The sequence below is a fragment of the Anastrepha obliqua genome, chromosome 4 (genome assembly GCF_027943255.1).
Source record: "Anastrepha obliqua isolate idAnaObli1 chromosome 4, idAnaObli1_1.0, whole genome shotgun sequence".
Classification (NCBI taxonomy): Eukaryota; Metazoa; Arthropoda; class Insecta; order Diptera; family Tephritidae; genus Anastrepha; species Anastrepha obliqua.
The window spans coordinates 78,672,407-78,685,211 of NC_072895.1; the positions used below are offsets into that span (position 1 = coordinate 78,672,407).

General features: G+C 36.2%; 1 protein-coding gene across 1 annotated transcript in view; it reads left to right on the forward strand.

Annotated features, from left to right (window-relative positions):
- The first annotated feature begins 7,356 nt into the window (after nucleotides 1-7,356).
- Nucleotides 7,357-12,805, forward strand: part of LOC129244435 (tubulin beta-3 chain) — a 35,629-nt gene continuing 30,180 nt past the window's right edge. The window contains exon 1 of the mRNA XM_054882059.1: nucleotides 7,357-7,779. Coding sequence (XP_054738034.1) covers nucleotides 7,723-7,779 — 57 coding nt within the window. The 5' untranslated portion in view covers nucleotides 7,357-7,722. The remainder of the gene's footprint in view (nucleotides 7,780-12,805) is intronic.

Genomic DNA, 12,805 nt, shown 5'->3' on the forward strand with positions numbered 1-12,805 from the left:
GGGCAGACGCACAGGAAGTGGTCCGCCGTCTCATCCTCCTCTTCACAAGCTGGGTAGATTACACTGGCTGAGATGCCCAACCTTTCCATGTGCTTCGCCCACAGAAAGTGGCCCGTCATCAGTACAACCAGCCGTCTGCCCATCTTAGCTAAGGAGTCATAGGTCTCGTTACTCACGATACCCACGTATGGCGAGAACCATGTTAGCATCAGGCTATTATACATAGTTCAGCCTGAATTTACATGACCCGACTAACCCTGATATGGTTGGGGGGCTGTCTAAGGCCATGAGCGCACCTTGGCTGTCACTGCAGACACATATAGATCTGCCTCTGCATCGGTTTTCCACAACAAAGTTCATCGCTGCTGGACTCCACATAGACCCCAGAGCCGGAGCCAGAGTCCTGAAGCCATCCGTGAAAATGCGAAAATAGTGTTTGCCGGGCTCATTTTCAGAGTTTGAGCCTCTGGCAGCACTACACTGTATCTCTTTTCAAGTACGACTCTTGATGGCATGGAGTCAAGGGGCATGGGGAGAATTGTTGGTTCGAAGTCCATGCCTACTCTGCTTTCCAATGCCGGACAAGGGCCGTACCAGTTCCTACTGTGTTTCAGCTTGCAGATTTGAAGGCCATCTCCTCTCCTTGGATGAAAGCATCAATTGGTGGTAAACCAATCAGAGCATCTAATGCCGGGCCTGAAGTAGTCGGAAAAGCTCCGGTGCAACAGATGGCCACAGTGCCTTGTAGTCTCGATAAGGTCCTCCTGACTCCCATGAGAGAGAGTCTACTCATCTAGGCCACTGATGCATAGGTGATAATAAGTCTGCCAGAAAGCTGTCAGTGCTTTTGATGTCTTTGTTTCAACGTGTGATTTCCATAGGAGCTTACTATCGAGGATTACTCCAAGATATTTAATTTCCTTAGATAGCTGGATTGTGACTCCTTTTAGCTTAGGCAGAACGAGTCCATCAAGCTTCCTCCTTCTGGTGAGGAGGACAATATCAGTCTTGGTGGGATTTGCCGATAGCCCATTCGCACAGCACCAAGTGCCAATCAGATCCAGAGTTTTCTACACTTTCCTGCAGATGTTCATAAGCGAAGAGCCTGTTACCAAACAGGCAACATTGTCCGCATATGCTTGTGCGTAGACTCCCGAATTGTTTAAGGTGGTGAGTAGAGGATCGATTACCATGCACCAGAGTAATGGAGACCGCACACCGCCTTGGGGGCAACTTCTATTAACTCCGGATGACACCAGCAGATCTTCCTCTTCTCGTACCGAGATTTTTTGGCCCATCATCGAACGATGATGACACCATTTGCTCTTCACACCTAGTGATCCATTATATTTTGTAAATGGTGTAGACGAATTTAGACACGTCAATGTTACTGGGAGGTTGTGTCAAAAATTAGTATGTTAAAGGTTAGTTATGAAGACATCCCTTTGAAACAAACTCTTCGAGGAATCAGACTAAATCCAGCAGTAGACTTTGAATAATATTTCTTCAAAGTTAGGAAGAAATGCTTTACATTTTATTTAGTTACCTGTATAGGTATGTAGTTGTATCTACGCTTCCATGTGGTTCTCCAACTGGTGCATTGTACTATGTGATCCTCAAACTTTTGCAGGTTCTGTATGATACACTTTTGCATGTATTGTTATGTATTTGTTACGTACTAATACATTCACACAATTATCTTACCTCCGACTATGTAAAATGCCTTACAAATCCCCACAGTGCACTTCACTCTCAACTATTTGAAGTTTTGAGGCGAATGCTTGTTTTGTTTCTAATTTTGGATGGAGAAAGGCGACAATTTTTATTCTTTATTTTTTGTAGACATCAGTTCTGCTTTCAGCTTTTTCATTTGAAACAGGAAAACTTACTATTTATGTGCACACATTTAAATTGCATATGGATGTATGTATGTACACATGTGTATGTGTGTATGGTTGTGAAAACGAATATTCGAACAGTAAATGTTGCATCGTAAAGACGCGCTAAGTTATTTTTGAAAATTAAGTTGTGTGTGCATGTGTATATATGTACTGTAAGTGCTTAAGCGTATTAAGGTGATCCAAAATGTTTGCAAAACTCGTTTTTTCCAGATACTTCCAAACAGTTTCAAGTTGGTTTTAAATTAAATACAACTATTTCGACAGCTGGGATTATCAAAAATAAGAATTTATAGAAGTTTTGCTGTAAATGTTGAGGAATCGAAATTTATATGCAACTTTAAAGTTGTATCTTTCAATTGAGAAATAAGCTTCATTTTCTTCTGCCGACATACATGTTAGGCAATTTTTTTCAATTGAAAGAACCAAATATCGTATTGTGATGAAATTCTTGTTTTTGGAAGTTTTCTCAGCAACAGAAATCCATAAAAAATGGGAAAAACGTTATGGAATTTGCTTTTTCACTTCCAACTTGCAACGATGGGTTTCAGAGTTTAAACTTGCCCGTACAATAAAATGAATCACGTAGCAGTGATGATATTTAACCCCTTCCGTGCCATTTAGCTCGAGGAAACTCGGGCCCAAGTGTTACGCGTCAACGCGTGGTAAACAGCAATTATGAGACTCATGACTAACTCTGGTGGCATACAGATAGAAACTAACAATCAATCTCGATCCAGGCTCGTGATGTTTATGTTTGGGCCGACGATCTATTCACGAGCCTGGCTCGTCATATTCATGTTTGAGCCAACATTTTCATCACGAGTCAGACTCGTTAAAGCACGGCAAGGGGTTAAGTACACTAGTCGTTTTTTAAGTACAGTTAATTTGAAGAAACACAAATATCCAGTTTGTTGATTTTCAGTACCCACATCAACAAGTTTTCTCAGTAAGATTTGGTTTGTTTTATTGGGTAGTCGAAAAAGTCTTTTCGTATTTTGTCAATAGATGTCGTTGGAGTCATCTATCTCCAGTGCTACCAATCACATTGTGTCATATCATATGGTGTTAGAAAGGTGACATTTTAAGTTTCATTTAACCAAAAAAAAATTTAATTCGGAGAAGTTGAAAAAAAGTTATAGATGTTCAAAAATGAGTGAAAATAATGAAGAAATTCGCTATATTTTGAAATTTTTGTATAAAAAAGGGAAGAATGCCACGCAAGTCACCAATGAAATTTGTGAAGTTTACGGAGACGATGCTGTATCAGTTCGTGTAGCACAACAATGGCTCGCTCGCTTCCGTTCAGGAAATTTCGATGTGAAAGATGCACCTCGCTCCGGTCGACCTATCGTTGAAAAAGTCGATGAAATTATGGAAAAGATTGACCAGGACAGTCACATAAGCTGCCATGACAACGCCAAGGCACTAAACATTCCTCATCAAACGGTTTTGAACCATTTAAAAAAGGCTGGTTACAAAAAGAAGGTCGATGTTTGGGTAACACATGAATTGTCTGTGAAAAATTTGATGGACCGAATTAACATCTGCGATTCTTTGCTGAAACGAAATGAAATCGAACCATTTCTGAAGCGAATGGTAACAGGAGACGAAAAGTGGATCAAATACGACAATAATGTGCGAAAAAGATCATGGTGCAAGGGTGGTGAAGCTCAACAAATGGTCGCAAGGCCAGTATTGACGTCTCGAAAGGTTATGCTGTGTGTTTGGTGGGATTGGAAAGGAATAATCCACTATGAGCTGCTCCAGCCTACTCGAACGATTGATTCTACACTTTACTGTCAACAACTGATGAGATTGAAGCAAGCAATCGAAAAAAACAGCCAGAACTGATCAGCAGAAAGGGCGTCGTCTTCCATCAGGACAACGCTAGGCCACACACATCTTTGATGACTCGGCAAAAACTGGGAGAGCTTGGCTGGGAAGTTTTGATGCATCCACCATATAGCCCTGACCTTGCACCATCGGACTACCATTTGTTTCGGTCAATGCAGAACTCCCTTAATGAAGTAAAGTTGGCTTGAAGAGGAGCCTGTGAAAATTACTTGTCGCTGTTTTTCGTCGAGAAACCACAAAAGTTTTACACTGATGGAATAATGTCTCTAGAAGAAAAATGGTAAAAGGTGGTCGACCGAAGTGGTACATATTTGGTTTAATAAAGTTCATTACGAGTATAAATATAAAAAAAAATGAGTTGAAGTTTGATTAGTTTAAAATGAATATTCTGAAATTTCAGAAAAGGTTTTTCAAAAATCGAAAAAACAAACTTCTTCTCAAAATTAAGTGTCTTAAAATTATACCAATCATATGCCCAAAACCAATTATATTCAGTGAAACAAACAATACATTTCATTTGATATTAAAGTAACTTCCAGGCGTTGAAGGGCAAAAGACAGAACAATTTAGTGTACCGAGCAATTTCAGATTTTTCGGGGATTAAAAAAAATGGAACACTTCTTAATAAGTCAACTAAGCAATGCTTTTATACTTAGAAGATTTTGAGCTGTCACTGAAAATAGCTCATTTCCAGACATTCCCTTAGCATTCTTCTGTGTTCTATAAAAACGAGTGTGGGAATGTTGAAAAAAATAAAAACAAGATCTTCCCTAATATACATACATATACATAGATATGCTTTTTTTGTAGTTTACTGCTGAGCATTATGGATTAGGCTCGTTTTATGCCGTTATGGAGCAAATTAAAAGTACATAGTAGATTAATTTCGAAAACAGCGCATTTGCTTTGCAGAAGACTTATTTTTGCAATTACGTAATTATGAAATTTGGCTTGATAACTTGGGTGGTTCCTTGTAGAATATGGAGAGTTACATGACGACTGATGTCCAGAGTTGCACAAAAAAGAGTGTGCAGAAGAGGCAATTATCCACCCTGCTGAATGGCACTAGTAGCAGCAACAGCGCCCCATTATCCGATTAAGATGAAACATGAATATGAAGAGGGCGACTGAAGAAAATATAGCTGCGAGTGCTGACGAAGTGCTAGATGTATAGGCGACGAAGAACTGATAAGAGACAAACCTAAACTCCTATGAAAAATATAGTCGGGAAAAGTATGCCAGGCAATTAGAATTAATGTTTGTAAAATGTCGCTTGTCAAAGACCACTCCGAGCCGTTTGACGCCAACCGATATTTCAGACTGGGTGACATCCCTTTGTGTGACTTCAGAATCTGAAAAAGTGCTACTTTGGGGAATTCCTCTTTCGACGAACAAAACCACACTTTATGAACTTCTAACCCTATATAGAGCAAAAGCATAAACGTTGACATCTGAAGCAATGGTCTTTGGAGTATTAAGGGAAAATTATTCGAAAGTTTTACTAGATCTTCCTCCTTCTTATTTGGTACAACAACTGTTTGTTAATTTTACAAAGTTCCATCAGTAACTCATACCAAGTGCAGACAGAACCTTCCGTAGATGATACTTCCATTGCTCGTGCGCTGTCAACCCCAGGGCGAAGAGCCGAAGGAACAACATCTTTGGCACGTACGATATGTTCAAGTCGTTTGACTAAGTTCATATTATTAAAGAACTTCTCCAATGACCAAATCATGAATAGACCTGGGGCTTGTCATAAAGGCGACGCAGGTAGATCTAAAAGAAAATTAAAATGTTTGACATACTTGCCAACAAATGAGTGAAACGCTTCTATTTAATGGAATTGCATGCAAAATTCTTTTCATAACATCATTTCAATTTGAGCAGCAGGTGATGTTAGAAGGTATTTTATGTAGAAGCGTCACAACTCTCAATGGTTCTTATTACCCATAAATTGGAATAAATAACATATTAGATTATTTTAGAAGCTTTATGAGGTTTGCGCTTCGGCCTCATGATCTTTTGTACTCTCTACTCATCACAGTATGGTACCTCAGATAGACCAAGTCCCTATCATGTGCAAATGACTTCGCAGTCTGTGGTCTATGAGAATGCCCTCGAGCATTCTCGGTTTATCCTTGGGGAAGGTTATGAGTTTTTTAAACCTCTTTTGGTTGTACCCTCCCGGTAAAAATTTCGCCTAGCGTGGTCCCACTCCTAAGCTTCTCCTTGATAATGTGTTGTCCCATAGCGAGAAAGGGCTCGGGTCCTATTAAAGGCGAGACCGCAGCCTCTCTCTCCAATGCGTCCGCTATTTCGTTCCCAGTTATACCCCTGCGTCATAGGACCCAAATTAGCCGGATGCTATTGTGTGTTCCTAGTAGATTAAGTTTCTCGATACACTCAAGCACGCACAACCGCGTGGAGATGATAATTTTTCTATTCTTTTTATTTTTCTTCCATTATAATGGAACGTTATAATGATAGATAATAAACATGAGATGGTCTGATTCTTCAAAGGTTTGAATAGGAAGTACAAACAGTCCATTCCAATGTCACAAGCCTTATTTCTAATAAATAATTATTCACCAGAAGTAGCGAAGCGTGCTGATTAGTACAACTTCTAAAAAGTTTGAATATATAATACTCACCATTAAAACCTGGTTTTACCATTTGAAAGTGAGATTCCCTCTTTTTTTCCTTTCTTCGGCTGCAGTCCAAATTTGGTTTATTGGGCCCAATAGAGACGTTTTTGAATTTTTGTAGAAAAAAGTGGCCTTGGGCCGGACATGTAACGCTTTTTTTGCGACTTGAAGTCTTCACTGAACTTCTAAGTGCATAAATTTTGATTTTGTTGGCTTCTATGAACTCTCTGCTAAAGTCTTCAGAAGTTTCGTATATATTTTATTTTTATCGTTTGTACAGCATGCAATTTTCTATATGAATATCTGAGAAAAATTGAGAATTTTTTTAATATGTTATCGGTTTCATATTCAGCAGAATTATCAAACCACAACAACAACAACGCATTACATGTGTTTTCTCCATTACATAAGTTTTAAAAAGAACGCTGTTTAAATAATAATACAAATAGTTTTTGAAAGTACAAAAAAGTAAAGAAAAATTTAATCTGTAAACGTTGATCTGCTTTTCATGAATCATAATCATTCTACATCATTCAATTAATCATTAAAATATGAGTAGTTAAAACGCGCTCTTAAATATACTAGTGTAATAGGAAGTGAATAGTTCTTAAAGCACACACATATTTCTCGCAGTGTTTTCGATCACCTAATGCATTTCGTGCAGTACACTCACTCGTTCGGTTTCTGATTCGCTCGACTTCAATATTTATCTACTGCCTGTGCGGCATATCTCCAACTCTCAACCAAAAACAACACCGCAGTGTGCTCATCTCCACCACCCAACCAAAGCATGCATGTAGATAAAAATGTACATACACACACACTAGTACACACATGCACTCTCGCCCATAAATGACGCATGCGGCGTGCGGCGAACTTCGTCTGCGTGAATGCCGGCAGCCGGCGAATGCTTCTTGCTGGCATAGCGCATTCCCTCCACGATCAGTTCAGTTTCGTTCGCCGAGTTGTCACCAAGTGCTTTGTCCACTTCTGTGCTCTGATCTGTTCCAGCAATTAGCAAAGTATTTCCAATTTTCTGATTTGGGGAAACAAAAAATTCCTTTGTGTGCAGGATATACCCAAGAAAAAAAAAAAAAGCAACAACAAAAACAGTATACACATTATTGAAAATTTTGAATGGTTTTAGTATTTCCTGTGTGATCTTCAAACAAATTCACAACAAAATTGCATTGAAATTTGCGAAAAAAAGCAAAGGATTCTGATTGGCAAACCCTAATTTCAGATTGTAACCAAAAAAAAACTATTAAACGCGGATTCGCGAATTTCGATTAAAAAAATTATATAAAACAACTTATTACAAAATGAGGGAAATCGTGCACTTGCAGGCCGGTCAATGTGGCAATCAAATCGGTGCTAAGGTAAGTGGGAATTTCTTGAAATTCGATCGAGCAACCAATCGATCGATCGATTGATCCAACTTCAAGTCAACAATCTCGCAAACGTTTGAGCGAGTTTCCTTTTTTCGCATTGTCAGCGGTGATAAAAACACGAGCAAAAAAATTTAAAAATGCATTGCATTTTAATTTCGGTCAGGCGAAGTTTAGTTATTTCTTTTCGCAAATTTTCGCTGCATTTTAGGCGCATATTGTTACAGCAGTTTTTGCAGCTTGCGATTGTTGTTGCTTTTGATTGTTAATTTATTTTGGTATTGTTTGATTTGCTGCAGGTTTTGTGCGTTTTGTGTTTCTGCAAATGCGAGTTGTAGAATTTTTGAAGCCAACCGCAATTGCGCACATTTTGGTGAATTGGAAAAAATCCAGTTTTGTCAGCGGGTTTCCTTAGCAATTTTCGAAACTGTCAACGAAAAGTACGTATGGGCATACGTACAAACATATAGAGTATAGATGTATATGTAACATACGCGTATAAATGAATGTGTATGTATGTATGTATAGTACGTAAGAAGTTATTCGCTATAAATTTTAACTTTACGCGCGTAGAAACTTGTGCGTAGCAAAACTGATAATGGCGTTGATGATGTCAGGTTCTCTGTTGGAAAATCAATGTCAGGGATCCTCCAACATAATTGAGAAATTAATTTGCAAAATTTTTGAAATATTTAAGCAACTACAGCCCAATTATTAGTAAGTGGAGTTACTTGCGAAGCAGCCAAAGAAGGAGTACAAAACACAATACAAAGAGTTGAAGTTTAAAAAGTGGTGGCAAATATTTACATATTTTATATGAGCCTACCCATCTCATATGTTAGGTACACATTTGTAAAAGTTTTCTTGGCTTTTTTTTATTAAACATAATTCACACTACAACAAAAGCTATGCAATCTAAAGTTTCAAGCTTGCAAAAAATTAAAAAGTCGAAAAATTTTCATAAACATTTCCTACTCTACTTCTAGTCTGATTAAATAGACTTTTTCGCAAAATTCCAAATTAAATTTTCCAAAATTAAATTTTTTAAATTTTATTCTATATTCTGACATTTATATGACTTTTAAATAAAATAATAACGGTTAAAATGTAACCCGGAAATCAAACCGCAGCTTATTTTGTTTCGCTTGTTGAGTGGGAAACACGAAATACCACTTACTATATATTTTTGAAATCTAGGATTCAAGATGATTCGTTTAGTACCAAATGGGACTGAAAGATGTCTTGTTATTTAGTCGAAAAAATAAAAATTACGTTTCAGCATTTATTGTTTGCTCGAGAAAATAATAGTTTATATTTAGCATTTTTCAAAGGAAGTTAGAAAATTAAGAGTATTCCAGTTTTTTGTTTTTTTACAAAGGAGGTCCTGAGGACTTCAACGACATTGACCATTTTTTTCTACAACAATATTTTGTAATTACCTCTTTTAATTTTAGAAAAATGTAGGAACTCTACGCTTTCTTATATGGAGCAAATGTTCAAGACCGCCAGCAAAAAAAATAATTGTCAAAAATCAAAGCGATTTTCGAGCCAATTCATACATTTATTTGACTAAGAAGTTAATAGGCTATGAAACATCACACTCGGAATTTATTTAAAACTGCTGATTAAAAAGCCTGAAATGTTGACTAAAATTGGGTGCATTCATTTCAATTTCATATTTCATGAAGTTTGAGACTTAGAATTTTAATGTTTTTGTTGTAGCATGAACTATATTTTTATAAAAAAAATTGTCAATTCTTAAAGTATTGTGCGAATGTTGACTAAAATTGGGTGCATTTATTTCAATTTTATATTTCACGAAGTTTTAGACTTAGAATTTTAATTTTTTTGTTGTAGCATGAACTATATTTTTATAAAAAAAAATTGTCAATTCTTAAAGTATTGTGCGTATCTTTTACAATTTAATACAATATATGTATGCACATGCATACTATGTGCAGAGCCTTTCCTGAGAGCTTTTGAAAAATAAAAAAATAAAAAATACAAAAAAAAAGTAACAAATTTTTTTGAATGTTTTCGGTGTTCTTTTTGGATGTTCTATTGTTTGAATTCATTTTTATTTCGTTCTACCTGTTCCAAAGATTTCTACTGATGCAAACTATTTCCAAGAGGAGATCATATAAAATACCATATGTATGTAGTTGTATATATTTTTTCTTTGGAATATACCCTCTAAATAATTCAAAATACACAATGTGTACGAAATATATAAGATGTCCATATAGATACATATATGTATGTATGCAAGCATGCTTGGTTAATGTTGATCTTCTGCTTAGATCTCACAATTTTAACTTAAGAAATCAAGCAATCACAAAAAAGTAAACAGTTCTTGCCAATTGTAGTATCATATTTACGAGTACGTTGGTCTCAAATTGAATTTAGCTTTTGCATATTTACAATGCGCAACTTCCATAACATCAAATGTATCCGAGACCTTCCATTCAAATACACATCGCATATGGAGAACAAACACAAAAACCGAGCGTTCTTAAATAAAAGAATTGTGTATTTATTTATCCCACATGAGTGAAAGATTTTCGACGTCTGCCTGGAAGTACACACGCTGACACATTTATAAGCATAGCAAGCAACTGCTTATCGCATTACCAAAGTACATACATATATACATACGAATCTATTTATTTATATATGTATGTATGTATCTTTTATATATTTCTTATATGCATGGAAAACATTCTAAGAAAACACATACCACCACCACATGTGCATAATTGAACACATATATAAGTACATACAGATGTATTGAGTATTCATATGTAGATACGTATTTTCCTTTGTATGACTTAATGCCAGTAAACTCTTAATAATCGCTTAATTAAGTAATTACATACCTACATACTCGTACACACACATATTTGTATATTCAGAGTGAATTTGGAGTGACGAATGTCTGCAAAACTTTTTCTTTGTCAATGTTTCCTAACCAAATAATTAAAGCAAAAACTATTTACGTAAAAGTGCATTGGGTTAAGTGCACCGACGCCTGATTAGGGGGGCATGAGTCATGTCTTTTGATCTAAGCATACATTTTTTTCAGACTAATTTTTCTGCGAAAATTTAATTTTATTGCATTTATCAAACGAAATAGTTGTTTTAATGACAAAGTATTGTTGATATCAACTCTTTCTGTGAAATTCAAGTTTTGTATGTTGTATATTGGAGGCTATTTTTATCTCCAGAGAGAAAGCAGGGAAAAGCAAGAGCTTATCGCATTGATGTGCAAATGGAAGTCATGAATACTTGGAGCAAATCGTATCTTCGCATTCATTTATTATTTTTCTCCTTGAATGATTAGACACATCAGCATATTCTATTTTTTCATTATGTGATTAATACACATGTTCACATTTCTCTATCAAAGAATTGCTATTAAATATGAATATTCCCTCTAGGAATATTCTGTAGTATCTTGTAGCAGTGTTTCTTTGTAGCCTGACCTATGTATGCGCCATCAACGTTAATACCATGCCCTCATTTATCGGCTCGGTTTGACGTATTTGTAGACATTTAAATTCACTTTAAATTATTTTGATAAAAATTACCATAAAAATACTAATACGTATTTGAACATAATGAACAGAACAAAAAGTTATGAGAAATAAAAAATATGCGAAATTAAAATTAAGGAGGTATAGCGTGCCTGCTGATTATTTGTAAATATTTTTACTGTCCCGGCAGATTGAGCATTGCCTGCCGCTATTAGAAAAAACGTGTTCTTCTTGTTCTTGGTGTTTTACGGAGACTCAAAACTGCGAACTTCGAATTCCGAATGGTAATCACGCATCAACCCATTCGGCTAAGGAAGCCGCTGATTAACCTAAAAACTAAAAAAAAATATATGTATATGTACATATAAAAAGTTGAAAATGAACCGAATATATTTAACTTTAAAAACTTAATACCACATTTTTTATCATTGAATAACAGCATTTTAATGACATTTAATTTTTTCCAATTATACTCGAACCTCCAAATAAATCAATATTTAGAAATATGTATGTTCAGATTAGCAAGGGACTTCAATGGGGACGCATGGGGCCAAGGCGCAAGCTTCTTCCGGTACCTTTTTCTAACAAAACTCGGGTAGAAGCTTCATCATAGCACATACGTGCCTCGCTAACAACTAATTTGTTCCCTAGTTCCGATGTTCCCTGCAGGGTATTTATACATATAAATAGCAGTAAACAACTAAATATGTTCCCATATTTTTGTATATTCAAGTGGAATGATTCTAATTTGTTGATAGATTTCCGAAAAACATATTTTGACATTTAGCGACGTAATCGGGAAGGTTTTATGATTAGAGAAACCATATCAAAATGTAAGACTGGCAAAGTGTACGTTTGTATACGGATATATGTATGTAAATATGCATATCCATACGAATATTTGTATGCATGTACGTATGTAAATGAGTTTGCTTGGATATCAAATTACTACAGTTTACTACAATGCAGAGCCACTTGAGACTTGAGTTTAGAGTATTTCCAGTTCGAACCTTATCGCCGTATGTTGGTGTAAGTTGTATTTGGGCGTTGAGCGTAGTGAATAAAGAAGAGAAATATCCATATATACAAATAAATATATGTACATATGTGTATATGTGCATGGCTTGTGCACACTTATATATGTAGCTCCGGAATACACTCATGCAAGCTGGACAGTAGCTTATATGTGTGCGTGTCGAGTGCATGACGCTAATATCTAAAATTTTTGATTTTCATCATGCAAAAGCCGACAACAAGTACGTGTGTCACACGGACACTGCTGGACAGCACATGCATGAGCGTCTGCCAGAGCTAATAGGCAAATGCATACTTATAAAAATGATTCGTATTCGAATGTGCAAAAACTGCAAATTCTGGATGACCTTCTGGAATGACACGCAAAGATAAGAATATTCAGATGGAACAGTAAAAATCAAACAATAATAACAAAAGGCAGTACCTGAGCGTAGAAAGAAATACATACA